The following is a 19438-nucleotide window of genomic DNA, read 5'->3' on the forward strand; positions in this document are numbered from 1 at the left end:
AAATAAAATCCCCACGCCCGCCGCTCTCGCCCCGCCCACCCCACACCCCGAAGCCCTAGGCCGCCGCCGCCGCCGCATTCTATCGTGCCCGCTGGCCACCCTCCGCCCTCCTCTACGTCTCTCCCTAGGTCGCCGCCCTACCCCCTCCCTGGACGCAGCCCAATAAAAGCTCTGCTCGACCCTAGGCGGCGCCGCCGCTCCTCCCCGCGAGTCCCTGCGCCATCGCCAGGTTCGGTCCTAGTTAGAATCGAAGTATACCGAACGCGGGCGTGCCTGACCCCCCGTGCTTCCGTGCTCCTCCCACCGTGTTGAGGGGGAGAGGGATTCGCCCGCGGCGATGCCGGCGGCTGGGGAGGACGCGGAGAGCTCCGCCGCCGCCGAAGAGCGGCCGCGCGAGCCCTTCGCGCGCGGCGGCCCGGTGTTCATCCCCTTTATGGTTGGCCCTGTCTGCACCGTCCCCGAGTTCATCTCCTCCACGCTCCGCGAGGTTCAGGTGCAACCCCCCGCTTCCCCCAAACCCTAGCTCTTCGATTCGCCCTAGAGTTTTGTTCTAACTGCATCTCGTTTTCGTTTGCGTCCAGTCCCTGCGTGACGAATTGGGCGACCCCGGGGACGAATTCGAGGACGAGCTCTGGTAATCCCCTGATTTCATCATGCCGTGTTGACACGAATCCTCTGCGGTCTGCTTAGCGTGTACTCCATATGAAGGATTTGACATTGTGTGCTGTACATTGTTTTTGTGTGTTTTGCAGCATTGATGAGCTGAGGGTGCTCTCTGAGGAGGAGCTTGTGGAGCGCGCTCTCCGGGAGGCTATGGAGGTGACCTCTCTACTGCTAATCCACTTGCTCTATTCCCTTTGTTGTCATTGGTATCTCGATGCGAGTTTTTTACCCATGCATTTGTAGGAGGGCTGGGACTCTGGCGCTCCATCACAATCAGTAGATCAAAGTTCTGCCGCTCCATCACCACCATTGGATCAGAGTTCTGGCACTCCATCACAACCATTTGATCAAAGGTTAGATGGGGGGTAAGCAGTCTGCTTTGGTTGATGCTTGGTTGCTGTATTTTTTGTTGTGGTTGATTTCTTATCTTGTATGATGGCTTAGGCAAGTTGGATTAAATGCAACATGAGCAGAGGATGCTTGGAAATAGTTGGCATGGCGGTTACTAGTTAGCTTCCATGCCAAGCAAAAAAATTAGCAAGGTAGGCTTTCCCAAGGTGTCTGCTGTAGTAAGTTTTACATGGCATGACATGCAAGTCAGAACTCGTAGCAAGCACACCTGAGAATTAGTGTTGTAGTGACAGTTTTGTGAACTATGTTACCCCTAGCTGCATTATTGACATTTGATAATTTGCTTTGTTATGCGTTATGTGGCTGATATGATCTGATGTGTTCTTTTGGTCTAGCACATGCAGAATGTCAGCGAGTTCCACCCCTGGAAATGAGACTGTCACTTCAAGCGCATCAGCTGAAACACAAAGTTCAGTATCACCCCCTGGTGATATGGCAATTGAACTGCATAAACCACAGGGCAGCAATGGGAAAACAAGAGGTGTCAAGAGGAAAACCAGAGAGAGGAATGGAAACAATGGTGCCCTCACCTCAGATTCAACAGCTGAAAGAGACACATCTGGATCACGTGTTGAGTTGGCGATTGTACCACATGAATCAGAAGGGAGCAAGAGGAAACCCAACGACAGAAAGGGTAAAAATGGAACCTCTTCAACTTCATCAATTGAAAGTGAAACACCTGTATTGCCTAGTGAGGACATGTCAGTTGTTCCTCATGATCTAGAAGGCACAGATGGTCAAACACAATGTAAAAAGGGCAAAAAGAGAGGCAGGCATTTTGATCGGGAGGTTCGAGCGCATATTTTACAGGTATGTACCGCCATTTGTTGCCTACGTACTGTGTTAAATGCATTTTTAAAATAAAATCTGTCTTGTGTAGTCAGTGTAGTTGCTTTATGCCTTTGTTGCGTCAGTTCAGTTGGAACATGTTCCTCCTAGATTGCTTTAGGTTTCTGGCTAAGAACTAATGATATACAGGGTTTGGCCATTTTTACAATGATCACCTGGTTAATAGAAACTTTTGTTGACGCTGCCAGTTGGTAAGTTTGAAGAACATAAAACAAGTCTGTGATAGTTGAAAAATAACCTAGTTTAATTATTACACTGCTATAATATCCAAACATATCATATTTACCTATTGTACTAGAATAGATTGAATTCTGCAAAATATATTGTAGAACCAGCCTTTAACAAGGATTAGGCCTATGTTTCAGTGATATACACGTACATTGTAAGCCATTTCCTGAATATTAGTTATAGATAGCCTGTGTATTCTCTTGTCATCTAAGTGCATTTAAATGCATCCGTTTTAGCACCTACAAATACTGATCGTTGTTTTGCATCATATCATGTCATGATATTATCATAATCAGGGGAGTTATCTTACTAAAGCAGAGAAGATGGCAGAGATCAAGGTCAAGCAAGAAGACGACAAACGTGCAGCAAGGCTGCACTCGTTCAGGTAAAGTGGTTAAACTTTGTTTGCCTATATTTAGGTACCTTTTTTTTTCAAACATTGGATTTATTCAATCTTTGTGGGGTGCTATTATTCAAGCTATCACATAGAGGTTCTGCCTGCACAATGTGATGAAATAACAGATTGATACTAACTTAACTTTGTGGCATCCTGAATCTCTTATAGAAAGATCTTAGTTCGTTTTTTTTTTTTTTTGCTCAAACATAGCTGCAGAATTTTACGAAGTAGTATTTACTATTTGGAACCAGATGATGTACCCAGTTCATTTTGTTTCTGACTCTTAGATTGAAATCAGAATTCTTGAAGCCTTGGGAACCGCCGAATTACCCAGTTCATTTTGTTTCTGACTCTTAGATTAAACATAATGAACGGTCTATTATACATTTATACTCCATATATGTTTCACATATGTCCTCACTGCGACATGCGCACAGACAAAAAACCATTTAATGAGTTGAAAAATAGAACATGCCAACCCTAATCAAAGAACCGAAAGAAACTAATCACTCCACATCACGCATCCAGGCATGCATGCTTGTCTTTGGACCCTGATAAGTGCCACACGTGTGGAACGAAGGAAGTCCACCCTGACATTTTTTGATGGCAAGTTAGTTACCCGAGGATGGCAACTTTAGTTGTGAAGCATGGCAAGTTTCAGTTTCTTTTGTGTTATTTTTGGACGGCAATTTTAGTTGTAAAAATGCCAGGGCGGTGTTACTTCGTGCCACACGTGTGGCACTTAGCATTTGGTTTGTCTTTTACCAGTTCCTCAATCAGCTTTCTCCCTGAGATTAAAAGAAAAAGGTTTGAAGGTTGATATCTGGGAGACAACTTTGGTAACTAGCTTTCGGATTGAACCGATATGCTACTGGTTTCGTGTTCCAGTTTCAAATAAGATGGGTTCTCTTCTCAGAGAATTTTTGACATTAGATAAGAGTAGTGTCCCCACACCGAGTGTGTGCTTCTTGAGCATTTTGGTTGCACTTGCGCTGGTTTATTTGTAGGTAAATTCTAGTGCTGTGTTCAGGCAAATTTGGAGGCAATATTTTTTGTATAACACACCTAATAGCTCCCCCCCCCCCCCCTTCCTAAACAAACATAAAAGCAGCATTGTCAGATGCAGTTGCATAAGGTTGGTTTCACTTCAGCCATTTGAGAATGCAATGGACTCAGCCATTCGTAAGCAAGTGTGTGGGAGTTGTACTAATAATAGAGCATATAGACGGAGTAGATGAAATGTGACTTTGTAATATGAACTAGCACTTTTAGAGCCTGGTATGTGGAGACGTGGAATGCTAGGAGTACATCAAATGTGAGTTCTGCCTGGAACAAGGTTTCTTTCAGTAGCGTGAAGCTTCGGAAAACAAGAAATCAGCATATATTATTCGGGTCACGAGGGAGAAAACGTCACTAACGCATCATGCATCGAATCCATGGATAGATATAATGAAACAGGTGTCCTGAGGCTGAGCCGCTGAGGACACATAATGAAATGAAGGGAACAATTTTTGTTGTAACATTGTAGAAGTAATGAGAATTATTGTTTGTAGTCAAATATTAGCTGGATCCAACCAGACTGGATTCATATTTTCACCAAAATACTGCTGGCTGAAACTGATAAGGACATTGAAGATTGTCCTTAGTTTTTGTGTCAATTTGAACCTAGCTCCTTTGGATTTAGATCCTGATGGCCATGTTGTCATTTATTATTATTGTTAATTACTCCCTTCGCCCTACAATGTAAGACGTTTTTGCAAGTTTGTTTAGCTTGCAAAAACGTCTTACATTGTGGGACGGAGGGAGTACTGAATAACTGCTCAAGAAAGACTAAATAAAATTGTCCGTGATTATCCTAGTTTATAACCAATTAAGACCATAATATAGATGCTTTCATTTGAATTGCTCTGTTCCTTATAATATGTTTATTTGAGTGCAGTGGTGATTCTGTGATGTCCAAAGGCTCTAAGGCATCAGCGGAGAAAATGGACTTGGCAAAATCTCTTAAATACAACAGTGCCCCTTGGAAGGTTTGGTTTTATCATTTGCAACATGCCAACATTTCTTTACAGAAGCTCTTCTTTTTTGTTTTAATAATTTCTCTTCTTAATTTTTTTTGGTTCCAGAACAAAGCTTCGAAATCTGAGGAACACATACCTATAGTCTCTCCAGAAGCAATTCTTTGTGTCGAAATTTATGAGTGGAGGCATGGCTCTGTGAAAGTAATATACTAATATCTTAGAACTTTAGTTACACATTCTTATCTGTATGGTGAAATATGTGTTAATTAAGTTATATGGTCATCTCTGTGCCCCGTGCAGAACCAGGAATTTCTTGTCTTGGGGAGCCAGCTCCTCACAGATCTGAAGGACAATATTTACTGTTCGACAAATAAGTTGATGGAGTTGAACAAGCTACATAACCATTCTGGTTATTTTCTTATTGAGGTATTCTTTCTTTTAGTTCTTTTGCATATCTATGACGACTCACTATTACAGAAGGGTTGCGGCTTTGCTAATCTCCACACTCTTTTATCAGGATACGTTCTACAATGACACGAGACATTATTCTGCGGTTGATTACAGTAGGCCTATACTTGACTGGCTTGACAATTCCAGTGATGAGGTGGCAGAGAAGTGGGATGCAATAAGTTCTGGCGTGTTAAAGAAACGACAAAAGGACTTATTGAAAGGCTTGAATATTTCGAATGTGCCAGAGTTTAAATCTGCAAACATGCAAAGTACCTACTTTTCAGACCTGCACTTCCGGCTTGGTGCTGGGTACCTCTACTGCCACCAGGTTCCATTCTTATTCTCTTTATGTCTTCCCACGGCCCATTGTTGAGAAAAAGATTTGGTGTCTCTGATTCACTCCATTTTCCTGTATGTGTAAGCAATTGTTAGTTAATCGATATAAATGCCATGATAGATCATACACTATTTTCTGTCAAGGAAAGGTATAACAGAATTAGGATGTGTTTTATCTGTTCCTTTGTTATTGTGGTGTTTGCTCTAGAATCTGAGAAACAATTAACTTAGAAATGTGGTACTGTATGATGCTTAATATTCACATCACGTGCATTAACACGAGCAGAATTAACTGCACATCATCTTGTTTTTATTAAAAAAAAGAGCCGCATATCATTTCCCTCATGTCACTTGCCTGCACATTTTCAGGGGAACTGCAAGCACACGTTCGTGATTAGAGACATGAGGCTGATCCACCCGGAGGACACGCAGAACCAAGCGGAGTACCCTCTCATGACATTCCACATGCAGAGGCGTTTCCAGAAGTGTTCCGTGTGCCAGATCTACCTCGCCACGAAGATGACGGTGGATGATAAATGGGCTCCCAATAATCCCTGCTATTTCTGCAAGCAGTGCTACTACCTCCTCCATTACAAGGAGGACGACTCGCTGTTATATCATCATACTGTGTATGATTATTTCCAAGAATAGAATAGTTTCTTTTCTTTTCCAGACTGAAAGCCATGAAGCCCTGGCTTTTACTGCTGGTTCTCTTTTTGTGTACAGTATATTCATTTTTGAAGGTTTTTATAGGGAACTCATTTTTGAAGGGTTTGATGTGTATACTTTGGCTGCATAGTTTTTGAATTTTGGAAGTCACTGGGTGCGTAAATAGGAATTGCCTTTTCCAAATTATACTCTCTACTGCTCATTGATTGCTAGGCTGTGGGAGTTTGCGTCTCCTTGGAAACCGTTCTGGCGATCTTATCACCTTTCTCGGTCTCGCCTGCCTGCCATGACGAACCATTAGGCTAAAGCTCATATCCTAGTAGGACATCTCCGGCTCTTGCGCTTCTGGAGTGCATGGACAGTTTGAGCTACAATGATACCCTGAAGGGGCCTCTTATCTTTCTGAGCCGGAGCCTGTCGCTTATTGTCCAAAACCGCCCACCCTCCATTGAGAGAAAGAGATCGATCTGGGGGAGAAAATAGAACAAAATGAAAATTGTGATTCGAGAGATGGGATGGAAGTTGTTTGTTTGCTCTATCGTGTTTTTTTGTTATTTGATTGTTTTACCTTTGTTGATTTTTTTTAATCCAGAAAAGTCACTGTTCAGTTTTTCCAATATTTTTCTCTACAACATCTCTATCCAAGATGGTGCGTTCTTTTTCAGTGTAATTAGTAAGGTACTCCCTCTGTTCATTACTATTACTAGCAAAAGGACCCGTGTGTTGCAACGGGAGAAAAATAATTATAATCTCCAATGGTGCTGATCATATTATGTCTTTAAAATTTTAGGACATTTCTTAAAATGCATGAACATTTTTTGAATTAGCAAACATTTTTTTCAATTGCACCCAAAAAATAACACACAAACTTATTTTCAAAATCATGGACTTTTATTGTTTTCACCAACATTGTTCTCAAAATTATGAACGTTTTTTCTGAATATGCAAATATTTTTACAAAAATCCTGAGCATTTTTTGAATTCACAAACATTTTATATTTTCTTAAAACTTTTATTTCAAAATTCCCAGTTTTATAAATTGCAAAAGTTTTTCAAAGTTCTAAATTATTTAAACTAAAAAATGGAACAAAAAAATGAAAATAAAAAATGAGACTAAAAACAGAGGCACCAACTGTCTTTAAGATTTTTACACAGTCTTTTGTTTAAAATCGTTGACTTTTTTATTTTATGGACATTTTCTCAAAGTTTAAACATTTTTTATATGCAAACATTTTTCAGAACTCCTGAGTAGTTTTTGAATTCTCAAAAAAGAATATGTTTTTTTGAATATTTTATTTCGAAATTCTCAGTTTCTTAAAATTGAGAAAAGTTGTTTGAAGTTCTAAATTATTTAAAGTAGAAAAACAAAATGAAACTGAAAATAAAAATAAAAAAACTAAACTAAAAAAACAGGCGCCCACGCATGGGCCGGCCCAAACAGGTGTGCTGCATCTTTTTCAACGCCCAGAGCGTAATATAGGAGGTGCCTACATGGGCCGGCCCAGTCCGGAGATTTTTCTGTTTGAAACGTTTTTTAATGACTTATAGGTGGCATTGGTGGGTAATTTCAGTCAATTTTAAGGGCAATTTGGATGACGTACGGAAGAAGCACTATTTGCTTTATTAGTACTAGCAAAAGGGCCCGTGCGTTGCAACGGGAGAAAAAAATACCACACGCTTTTAATCTTTTTATAATCATTTTAATTTGTTAAAATAATAAGCTAACTAACTAATGTAGTCAGTCCTATCCTATTTTGTTGAGAAATCAACCCGTCCATTGTTGATTCCACCATGATGAGAAATTGAGCGGGACAGGCAAAGCAAAACAAAGAGGCTACGTGAATTGATCAATGGACTGTTATCTTATTTCATTCATGGTGTAGAGAATGTGGGATCAGATGACAAACTGAAGATGGTGTCCATTCTCTGTCTCTACAACAATAAAATCTTACATTCAATACATTCATTCATGAGCAAACAAATCCCCACAAAACAAAATTTCTTGCCAGTGCTTGGCACACGGTTGGAGGCATGGGGAGGGGATCTCACCAGATGATGAGTTCCTGCCGGAGAAGGGGATACGATGAGGGGAGCAAGGGTTAGGCGCCTCTATCTGGCCATAAGGAGTCGCCGTTGCTGCGCCATAACCTCGGAGTTCCCCGTGTGAGCCATGGAGGCCCGCCTCCACCTGTAAGTACTTCGCTCCACCTCGCCTTATTCGCGCGCCATCGCCGTTCTGCATTGAGCATGCGCATCATCCGCAGTCACTGTAGCTGTCGCGTTGATTTGATCCAAAAGTTGTGCTCGAGCGCCGAAACGGGGACAACAAGCGGGCAGAGGTACGGCCGCGGAGGTGGGTGGGTTGAGATCGACAACAGTGGTGGTTGAGGTCGGCCGCGGCGGCGAGTGGTGTGGCAGCGGCCTGGGCACAGGCCAGGGTGGACCAGGGTCGACGCGATGCTTTCGAGCGCCGCAACAGGGGCAGTGAGCGGGGATAGGTACGGCCGTGGAGGCGGGTGAGTTGTGATCGGCAGCGCTGGCGGTTGAGGTCGGCCGCGGCGGCGAGTGGTGTGGCGGCGGTCTGGGCACAGGCCAGGGTGGCCCAGGTTCGACGGGAGGAGGCGATGCGTACGGGTATAATTTTTGCAGCGAATCTTTTTTTCTTTTGCGTTGCAGATAAATGATGAAGCACGGGTTAAATAACCAAAATTACAGGCTTTTTTTTATAAAAATGCCACGGTGGGTTTTCCGACGGTAGCAATAGCCGCTTTATTATTAGGTATAGATTACTATTACTATTACTATTACTATTACTATACTATTACTATTACTATTACTATTATAGGATGTTTTGGACCTTTAGTAAGGACTACGTACAGACTGAAATAAATGAACAAACACACTAAAACGTGTCTATATACACTTAATTCATAAAAAGGTCATAAGTAACATTTTATAATAGTGATCGAAGGGAGTACTAAATAGCATATCTTTTCATTTCTCTCATTTCTTTTGGGGATTAGACCATTTATGGGAAGGCGGCACACGTTTCTTACATGCTAATCAGTTCAGGTTATATTTTTTAGGTTTCTTGTTGAAGAGGTGAATGTTGTTTGTTTGCTCACTCGTGTCCTTGTTGGTTTTATCTTTAGTTTCAAAGAGATTTTTCCCAAGAAAATATTTGGTTTCACATAGCATTTCATTTTCTCCACTTTTGAGGGTGATCAGGCGATTTATACAGAGGTGGAATATGCTTATCGTATGGTAATCAACTTAGCTTTGATTTTTTTTTCTTGTTTATTGCTGATGGGCCCATTTAGTGGAGTCAGTAATGCCTGGTGTTGAGCTAACTTGAGTGATAAACACTCCTGGTTTTCTATATTTTGTACTCCGTATGAAGAAATTACACGGGATGATGTTACGTTGTTAATTCCTTTTTTTTTAAACAAAGTTGTGTTGTTAATAGGCATGGGGCTACAGCCATAGCTATCCCAAGCCTGTGTCCGCCACTGGGCCAACTGTGGTTTAGAAATTTGTAGAGATTAGCACGGCCCTGCAGCTAGCACAGGGTGTGACGTATGTATCTTTTTTCTTTTCCTTCAAGTTTTACAGAAAGTGCAGATAAATAAAGTTATCCTAAAATACAAGTAGGTGGAACAATTTATATGATGAAACAAGCAAACAAACACAAGTGACAAACTTGGGTAAAGTCATAAAGAGATAACCAAGACAAACTATCCCCCCCCCCCCCCCACCCTCAACATTGAACCAATTTGTAAAAAAAATGTGAGGGCTTAGGTGATTTTTTTATAGCTTTTGGCCCTCCCAAACCCTTGTATTTTACGTTTCGTCCCCCCATCCATTTTTGTCTAGCTCCACCACTGGTTTCGCACCTTCATTTCTTTCAACAAAACAATCAGGGAATGATCTAACGTTGCAGTGCTTACGTGGTGAACCGAAGTAGACGGAAACGACACACTACAATCTCCTGCCGTGGTAATAGAGTAGTCTTTTTATATATGACACATAACGTCTCCAGCTTTACTGAAGCCATTATACGTGCAAAGTAGCACATCCCAGTTACGAAACAACCATGGACCTTGCGTCATGATGCGTTCCCAATCCCCAGGCACGAGGCCTGGATGACGAATCTGTTAAGACCAACAGGCCAAAACCTCATGCTCTGCGTCGGGTTCCATGCCGTCTGGATATCCTTGTAGAAGGCAGATTGGCTGAATTTTTTCTCGGTATGAACCCTAGCTAAGGCAAGCCACCAGATTCTTTCTTGAATCTCATGATCTTCCTCATCAATCTCTACTTCATCAAACTCCTCATCATTGAGATCCAATTGGTCGAAGAAGTTTTTTAGGTCGGGTTTTGAGGCCGCCGCGTCGCCGCCGCCCGTTGTAGAATGGGCATCCAAGGGGGACGCCATCCGTACACGGTTCGGGGAGTCCGTCGGGGACTACAAAGGCACAGATTAGGGGCAATCGACGTAGGACATAACTCGGAAGCGATCGGATCGTCTCGGAGGAGACAAAATCCTAGCTACAGGAGCGTAGGGGAAAAACTTAATGCGCTTGTCGTTTTTATATTTGACGCTCAAAGGTTCAGTCCAAAACCAGTTTACCTCAGATCGCACCTTGTAGATGCCCGCTGGTAAATTTGTGCCATGCCATATTGGTTCGGCTCGAATTGCTCCTCTCACCTCAACACTTCGCTAAAGTAACCAATGCATAACCATGAAAGATCAATACCAGCATTCAAATAACGCATTATATCCCACATTTAATATCGTAAACCCCTATTGGCCTCCTAATAAACCGCTGCAGAGTTCTTGTGCCCCGAGAATAAGAACATGCTACAACATTTAAATGACACTAGCTGAGCTATTTCTTTGAATTTATAATTGGTTCCCTTTAGTCTAGTGTCGAGTCGACAAGGAATAAACGATCTCATGGCAATCTGATATGTTTTTCTTGCTTATCATGACTTCAAAGTACCGTCTTACTTAACCCGGAAAAAAGAAAAACTTCACACTTACTCGGGAAAATTCTAACTTCAATCTTGGTAAGGAAGCAAAGACTGGAGCAACAATAAACGGAAATAGTTTTGCAAAAGAAAAGAGAAACGGCAATAGAGTAGTCTGTTTTCATTCAGGTAGGTAAGCCACCCTTTTACTAGGGGCAGTTTTTTTTTTGGGGGGCAGGTAAGCCGCCTTTATTATTCCCGCAAGCCTACGTAAGGCATGCAAGCCCATTCTTCAGCCCACCATGACGTGCCTACCGAATATCCAACTGAAGCGGGCCGGCCTGAGCTCGCTACGGGCCGCCTTCTGGTGTGCCAGCTCCTCCATCCTCCGGATCTTGGGCGGCAGCCCGCACACGTACTCCTGCGCGCGGCGGCCCTCTCCAGAGAGCCCGGCGAGCTCCGCCACCCGCCACCTGCGCACGAAGTGCTCCACCAGATCGCCGTAGTCCCTCGCCGTGTACACGCCGGCACGCTGCGCCACGGCGGAGAACCGGTCGAACAGGCTGCTTTCGGCGTCGCGGCCGTCGGACATGAGCAGCCCCGGCATGGTGACCTTTCCGCGCATGACGTGCGCCAGCGCGCGCACTATGCCGTCGGGGTCCACCTCGAAGAGCTTGGCGGACACCCTGGTGTAGCCCGCCTCGTGCCTCTTCTCGTCGGCGGCAATCACGCCGCAGATCTTGGCGAGCGCCTGGTCGCCGTGCTGCCCGGCGAGCCTCGCCGTGTTCACGTGGGAGACGAAGGTCGCCCGCTCCTGGAACGCGCCGTAGATCACGCTGTGGTATGGGCTCTTGGGCACCAGCATTTCCTTATTATAGCAAGACAAGACAACGTCAGTGCACGTAGAAACTTACGTCTTTGTACTAAGTGGTGCAACTGTGTTTACATATGTTGATATGTGCGTACCATGCCGTTGCGGAGGAGGTGGTGGACGGTGGTCTCGACCTGGCGCATGTCGACGCGGCCGGAGAGGTAGAGGTAGCGGTTGAGGAGGTCGCCGTGGCGGTTCTCCTCGGCCGTCCAGCCGCGCAACCACTGCGCCCAGGGGAGGCCGCTGGCGCCGGTGTCGTCCGCGATGCCCTCCGTGCGGTTCCCCATGCTCTGGTACGACGGCAGCGCCTCCTCCGTCACCATGTTGCCCACCAGGCAGACCAGCACCTCGTCAGGCACGCCGGCGGCTCCCGCGCGCAGCGCAGCCACGCCCTCCATGAAGGCGGACAGAGCCTCCTCCTCCGACGCGCCGGGCGGCGCGGCGGAGCACGGCAGGAAGTCGTGCGGCTGCCACGAGGACTCCACCGGGCTGAGCAGCGGGAGCATGTTCTCCGCCACCCAGCCGTTCAGCGACTGCACCATCTCCGCCTGCTCCCGCGGCACCGGCGCGAACCCCACGTCGATGCTTCTCGCCGGAGCCTCCACCGCCGCGGCCGCGGCCGCGGTCCATCTCGTCGCCAAACTGGCCGCAGCGAAGCGTACATAGTTATTGGAGCTGCATGTATATAGCTCGAAAGTTGCATAAATTGCATTGCATGCATGTACCTGCATCCAGAGTTTGCAGGACGGAGCATCCACCCGAGGCGCGTGGCCCTCCCCGAGCCCGCGTCGCTCTTGTTGGAGAAGAAGAAGCAGATCTTCGCGGACGTGCACGCTGCTGGCCCCGTCTTCGCCATCGATCGCCAACACTCGTGTTGTTGCTAAATATAGGAATGAATCTCAGCTTACGCACACGGTGCACGTCTATATAGGGGAGTCGGAAGGGTAAAACTATGATGGCGAACAGGATCGACCAAAACGAGAAGATATGGAACAGCTTACCCAATAAATGCGCCGCAGAGCTACGACATCAATGGCGCACATGCACGTATGACAGGTTCACAGTACTGCTACTAGTTTCGAACCCACCCCTGCCATGTCTGTCACTCCATGCTCACGATTTAACTCTTGAACACCACACTCTGAGAGCATTAAACGTTGCCAACCCACCCCTGCTACGTGTGCAAGCCCATGCTCACGTTTAACTCTTGGGAGTGTCTCGCGAAGTAATATAAGTAGTATGCAAAAAGAAAAAAAAATTAGGAAAACAAATAATTTACACAAATCTTACTGCAAAATTAACGGACTATAGTATCGACGGTCTCAATCGACTGATTTTTAGAAAAGCCGTTAACTCTTTGATTGACACACCCCAAGAGCAAGTCTAGTAGAACCCTCAAACCCTCAAATTCTGGAAAATAACCGTTTTTTTTACAGTTTTCGTCGACAAAACAACGTAGACTAGAACCCTTAAATCCGTAAAAAAAAATTAGAGGTCCAACCCGCAAGCGTCATCGCAGCCTGTAGAAATGAGGGTTGGGGGGAGAAACTGTCCCCGACCTGCACTCCACTTCCTCTCCAGCGTGGGAGGGAAGTTTCAGCTCCCTCCCTCGATCCGCCGCCGCCGCCGCTCCGCTCCGGCCGCCCCGGCCGCCCCTCCGCCGCCCCGCCCCGGCCGCCCTCCGCCGCCGCTTCCCCGCCCCGCGGCAGCCCCTCCGCAGCGCCGCCCCGGCTGCCCCGTCCGCCGCGCCGCCACTGCCGCAGCGCCGCCCCGTCCGCAGCGCCACGCCGCCCCCACCGCCCCTCCGCAGCGCCGCCCCGCCGCCGCCCCGTCCCCGTCGAACCTCCGCAGCCCCGCAGCGCCGCCCCGCCGCCGCCCCGTCCCCGTCGAACCTCCGCAGCCCCGCAGCGCCGCCCCGTCCCCGCAGCCCCTCCGCAGCCCCGGCCTCCCCTCCGCTGCCGCCGGCCGGCCCTCCGCAGCGTCGCCCCGTCCCAGCCGCCCCTCCCAGCGCCGCCTCCCCGGCCGGCCCTCCGCAACACCGAAGTTTGAGGTACACATTTTTGCTATTTTGCTTCATTTTTACATTTTTGCTTCATTGGACATTACTCACAATTGTTGCCACTCACATTGTAGATGGACTCGTTGTCCGATGCGTCGGATTGGTCGTCATCCGACGATTCGGACATTGACGAGTTGTTGCACGACGACGACGTTGAGATGATGAGCCTCCTCGTCGACGTGCAAGCGTTTGATTCTACACAACATGATCCTAGAGGATGAGAGAGGGTTAAACCTCCCTTGCTTCTATGATAATGTTGGTACCCGTGTGCAACCGGAAAGAAACCCTTCTCGCATACACGCCTTTCTTCAAGCACATCGTGAGATTGAGGATGCAACCATTCATGGTCGTCTCCGGGATGATCTAGTAGAGCACCACTGGCAGTTGGATGGGCGGCGTACTGGCCCATGATGTATCTTTGTTTTACTTTTCTATGTCCTATTTGATTCGAACAATTGTTGTAATTTGCTGAAACATTGTTTTATGTTGTTATTTGCTCAAACATTGTTGTAATGATTTGAATGATTATTGTTTTATTCGGTGTTGTAATAATAACTAGAATGATTATTGTTTTATGTTAAATGTGATTGTATTTGTGATATGTCATATGATGAAATGTGATGAAATGTGTGATATATGAATGACAGTTTTAAGGTTTGGGGTTGGGGCAAAGACTAGAACCCTCAAACCCAACCCTTATAACGGAATATTCCGTTATAAGGGTTGGGTTTGAGATAAGGGTTGGGTTTGAGGGTTCTAGTCTTTGCCCCTGTTTTTCAACCCTTAAAAGTGTCAAAAATGTCCAATTCTCAACCCTTAAAACTGGTTTTTCTTTTAAGGGTTTGAGGGTTCTACTAGACTTGCTCTAAGAGCAAGTCTAGTAGAACCCTCAAACCCTTAAAAATAACCGCTTTTTTTACAGTTTTCGTCGACAAAACGACGTAGACTAGAACCCTTAAACCCTTAAACCCATAAAAAAAATTAAAGGTCCAACCCGCAAACGCCATCGCAGCCTGTAGAAGTGAGGGTTGGGGGGAGAAACTCCCCCCAACCTGCACTCCACTTCCTCTCCAGCGCGGGAGGGAAGCTTCAGCTCCCTCCCCTCGATCCGCCGCCGCCGCCGCTCCGCTCCGGCCGCCCTGGCCGCCCATCCGCCGCCCCTCCGCCGCCCCGCCCCGGCCGCCCTCCGCCGCCGCTGCCCTGCCCCACCGCAACCCCTCCGCAGCGCCGCCCCGGCCGTCCCGTCCGCAGCGCCGCCCTCGCCGCCCCTCCGCAGCGCCGCCCCGCCGCAGCGCCGCCTCGTCCCCGCCGCCCCTCCGCAGCGTCGTCCCGTCCCCCCCTCCGCAGCGCCGTCCCGTCCCCGCAGCCCCTCCGCAGCGCCGCCCCGTCCCCGGCCTCCCCTCCGCCGCCGCCGGCCGGCCCTCCGCAGCCCCGGCGGACCCTCTGCAGCGTCGCCCCGTCCCGGCAGCCCCTCCCAGCGCCGCCGCCCCGGCCGGCCCTCCGCAGCACCGAAGATTGAGGTATACATTTTTGCTTTTTTGCTTCATTTTTACATTTTTGCTTCATTGGCACTCACAATTGTTGCCACTCACATTGTAGATGGACTCGTTGTCCGATGCGTCGGATTGGTCGTCATCCGACGATTCGGACATTGACGAGTTGTTGCAAGACGACGACGTTGAGATGATGAGCCTCCTCGTCGACGTGCAAGTGTTTGAAGACCGCTTGAGGCTTATGGATCAGAGGAGAGGGTCGACAATGGGGTGACTCACCATCTACCGGAACCGTGCTCTCGGACACGAGCATTTGATGCAAGACTACTTCGCGGAGGTACCTACATACCCTCCTCGTCTCTTTCGCAGAAGGTACCGAATGTGTCGTAGTTTGTTTGTGAAGATTGTCAACGATTGTGAGGCTGCCTCCTATTACTTTAAACGTCGTAGATCCGCCGCCGGTATCATGGGCTTTAGTGCATATCAAAGGATATCGGCGGTAATGCGGGTACTCGCTTATGGCATACCCGCGGATTATACTAACGAGTATCTTCGCATTGGGGAAGATACAACCACGGAGTCCGTCCGTAGGTTTGCCAAGTTGGTCATCCGGTTGTATGGTGAGAAGTATCTTCGGGCACCAAACGAGGAAGATACAAAGAGATTAATGGAAATGAATGAAAAAAGGGGATGGCCGGGAATGCTTGGTAGTCTTGATTGCATGCATTGGAGGTGGAAAAATTTCCCAAAGGCATGGCACGGAATGTATTGCGGTAAAAGCCGTGATGCTACCATTGTGCTTGAGGCCATAACATCGGAGGACACATGGATTTGGCATGCATTCTTTGGGTTGCCGGGAACACTCAATGATATCAATGTCCTCAATAGATCTCCATTGTTCAAAAGATTAATTTCTGGGGATGCTCCAGCTTGCAACTACAAAATCATGAACAATGAGTATTCAATGGGATACTATCTCACCGATGGCATCTATCCCGAATGGGCAACTCTTGAGAAGTCCATCAAGGAGAAAAATGGGGTGCCCTTAACAAGAAAAGAGGCTCATTTCACCAAGGCACAAGAGGCAGCGCGCAAAGATATTGAGAGAGCTTTTGGTGTTTTACAAGCAAGGTTTGCCATAGTTCGGGGTCCAACTCGGTTTTGGGACAAAAAAACCTTGGTAAACATCATGAAATGTTGTGTGATTCTACACAACATGATCCTAAAGGATGAGAGAGGGTTAAACCTCCCTTGTTTTTATGATAATGTTGGTACCCGTGTGCAACCGGAAAGAAACCCTTCTCGCATACACGCCTTTCTTCAAGCACATCGTGAGATTGAGGATGCAACCACTCATGGTCGTCTCCGGGATGATCTAGTAGAGCACCACTGGCAGTTGGATGGGCGGCGTATTGGCCCATGATGTATCTTTCTTTTACTTTTCTATGTCCTATTTGATTCGAACAATTGTTGTAATTTGCTGAAACATTGTTTTATGTTGTAATTTGCTCAAACATTTTTGTAATAATTTGAATGATTATTGTTTTATTCGGTGTTGTAATCTTAACTAGAATGATTATTGTTTTATGTCAAATGTGATTGAGTTTGTGATATGTAATATGATGAAATGTGATGAAATGTGTGATATATGAAATGACAGTTTTAAGGTTTGGGGTTGGGGCAAAGACTAGAACCCTCAAACCCAACCCTTATAACGGAATATTCCGTTATAAGGGCTGGGTTTGAGGGTTCTAGTCTTTGCCCCTGTTTTTCAACCCTTAAAAGTGTCAAAAATGTGCAATTCTCAACCCTTAAAACTGATTTTTGTTTTAAGGGTTTGAGGGTTCTACTAGAGATGCTCTAAGACCCGGACATGGACAGCCCGTCCAGTCAGCCCGGCCTGGATGCCTGTCATCCGGGCGGGCTTGAGCTCAACTTTTCCGTCCGAAGCATGGCGCGAAAGCCCAAAAATAAGCTCGACCAGGATGTAAACCATTATATTATTATAAGTATATATAGGTGTAGTATATATTTTAAACATCTCAAAATCATTATATTTGAATAAAAAGAACATTGTTCATGTATTTTAGGCCGGGCCATGCTCGGGCTTTGGACTTTGAGGTCAGGCTTTTCAAAGCTCGGCCCGATGAATGCGCAGGTTTGTCATACACCTCTGCGATGGAGTAGAAAAAAAAATGAACAACCCTGAGGGCATCCTTTCACTAGCTAATAGCAAAAGTTTTTCCTTTTATATCTAGGCATCGTTGAGCCGGCGGCCGACGCGCACCACGTGTTCGACGAAATGTTCCCAAGGTGAAAAAAATTCCAACTTTTATTTTCTTGTTATGTTTTCAATGCATCATCATATACGGAGGCGGACGGGTGCACCTCCGGCCGTCGTTGAAGATCTTGCCAACACCATCGGAGCTTCACGTGATGCGGTGCGTGATGAGGTTAGGGAGGAAGATTCATCTACGGAGGCGGAAGAATCGTCTTCGGAAGATGAGGACGAAGACGAGGAAGATGATGAATGATGTGTCTTTCATTTATATGTCTTGAACTTGTTTGCATTTTGAACTTGGTTGGATGAACTTGTGGGCATGAACTTTTATGCATCTCAACTTGTTTGTGTCAAATTCACATGTTTTCATTTTTACGCGCGCTGCATTTTTGCGCGCTGCTGTAGCTGCGCCCGCGCTGCATTTTAGCGCTGCTGCTGAAGCCAGCGCTGCGCAACGCGCCAAACCAGCCGAAGCGCGCGGCAAATAAATTTTTTAGACGCGGCGCGAAGCTCGGCTGTTGGAGATGCTCTTATGGAGCAGTGTTGAACAATATCTAATAGTTACAAAAATTGCTAATGAGCTTGAAGTGACACGGGAAGTGAGATGTCATGTCTTCAAAACTCATAACTGCCTTGGTGGTAATGTTGTTGTGGACTGAAAATAAGACGAGCTCATGGAATTGATGTGCAATAGGAGGACCAATTCAATTATCTTTCCAAAACCAAATGGAATTTCCTTGTCCTAACTTGCAAACTGCCATCTCCTTGAATTATAGCAAGAGTTTCAAAATAGTTTTGCACCAAAATGCCCTCCAATCTGGGATGTTGAATAGTATATTTCCCAAATAAGTTTAACCCAAGAAAGCTCAACATGACTGGAGTTTTTTTTTTTTGAGGTTTTTTAATTTATTAAAAGATCTTTTTGTGAGTGAGGACATCCAGGATACCATCATACCAAGACCACCCTCGTTCTTTGCTTTACAAACTTTGACCCAAGAATTCAAAGTCGTGGAAGCTGGTAGAATGCAAAGCTTGAAGAACTAAACAAATGTCATTTCTATGAGCTAGCCTAGTACAAGAAAATATGGGTCTATCCTTTTTTGAGAATCTGATGAGTGCAATCGTCCTCTCCGTTAATACTCGTCAATTTCAAGATGTTGTGCCATTCATAGATGTGTGCACTCCTAAGTTCACGAGAACCTGATGAGATTTTTCTTGTTTTGTTGTTGAAGAGATTGACATTGTTTGTTCTCTTGCGCTCTTTATTATTTGCTCTTGGTTGCTTGTTTTACATTTGGTTTGAAACATATAGTTTTTATTTCCAAGAAAGGTCTTTGGTTTCACGTAGCTTTTCATTTTCCCCCATTTCTTTGGGATGATTAGGTGATTCATGCGGAGGCGACACATATTTTTCGTATGCTAAACGAGTTAGCTTCAATTTTCTTGTTTGTTATTGCTGATGGGACCGATCGTGCTTGGATATAAACGACTGTCCGTTGTACAGAGCTTATCTTGATCCACCTAATCATTTCTAAACCTTGACATTTACGTGCACCATGGCCACCGAAGCCGTCCTTGAGCACCCGCCAGCGTTAACCCTGTCTCCACCTCCACGCCCCCGCCTCTCAAGAGGACTAACATCCATAGCATGCCACAACCGAGCTATTACGGGGTTCCCGGCCTCTACCAAACGTGCCTACAGGCTTTTACTTTTCAAAAACGTAAAATGCGAAAAAGTA

At 46.1% G+C, this 19438-nt stretch overlaps 2 protein-coding genes across 5 annotated transcripts; one reads left to right on the forward strand and one right to left on the reverse strand.

Moving 5' to 3' along the window:
- LOC123445175 (snRNA-activating protein complex subunit) lies at positions 1 to 6207 on the forward strand. Of its 4 annotated transcripts, none has more exons than XM_045122127.1 (11): positions 1 to 493; positions 582 to 634; positions 753 to 819; positions 907 to 1028; positions 1410 to 1884; positions 2448 to 2536; positions 4488 to 4578; positions 4675 to 4770; positions 4870 to 4995; positions 5087 to 5347; positions 5725 to 6207. In XM_045122127.1, the coding sequence occupies exons 1-11, from the start codon at positions 338 to 340 to the stop codon at positions 6004 to 6006; spliced, it is 1818 nt and encodes a 605-aa protein (XP_044978062.1). In that variant the 5' UTR covers positions 1 to 337; the 3' UTR covers positions 6007 to 6207. The 4 variants fall into 4 exon arrangements, with proteins under 4 accessions (XP_044978062.1, XP_044978063.1, XP_044978064.1 ...); XM_045122128.1 differs by having other exon boundaries at positions 1419 to 1884; XM_045122129.1 differs by having other exon boundaries at positions 907 to 1016.
- Positions 6208 to 10979: 4772 nt separating this feature from the next.
- LOC123445176 (acyl-[acyl-carrier-protein] desaturase 4, chloroplastic-like) lies at positions 10980 to 12805 on the reverse strand. Its single transcript, XM_045122131.1, has 3 exons — positions 12592 to 12805; positions 11962 to 12508; positions 10980 to 11863 (listed from the first exon to the last, which is right to left on the reverse strand). Exons 1-3 carry the CDS (start codon positions 12720 to 12722, stop codon positions 11288 to 11290), a joined length of 1254 nt encoding a protein of 417 aa, XP_044978066.1. The 5' UTR covers positions 12723 to 12805; the 3' UTR covers positions 10980 to 11287.
- Positions 12806 to 19438: the final 6633 nt, after the last annotated feature.

Source organism: Hordeum vulgare, chromosome 3H, assembly GCF_904849725.1.
Source record: "Hordeum vulgare subsp. vulgare chromosome 3H, MorexV3_pseudomolecules_assembly, whole genome shotgun sequence".
In the NCBI taxonomy this organism is placed as follows: domain Eukaryota; kingdom Viridiplantae; phylum Streptophyta; class Magnoliopsida; order Poales; family Poaceae; genus Hordeum; species Hordeum vulgare.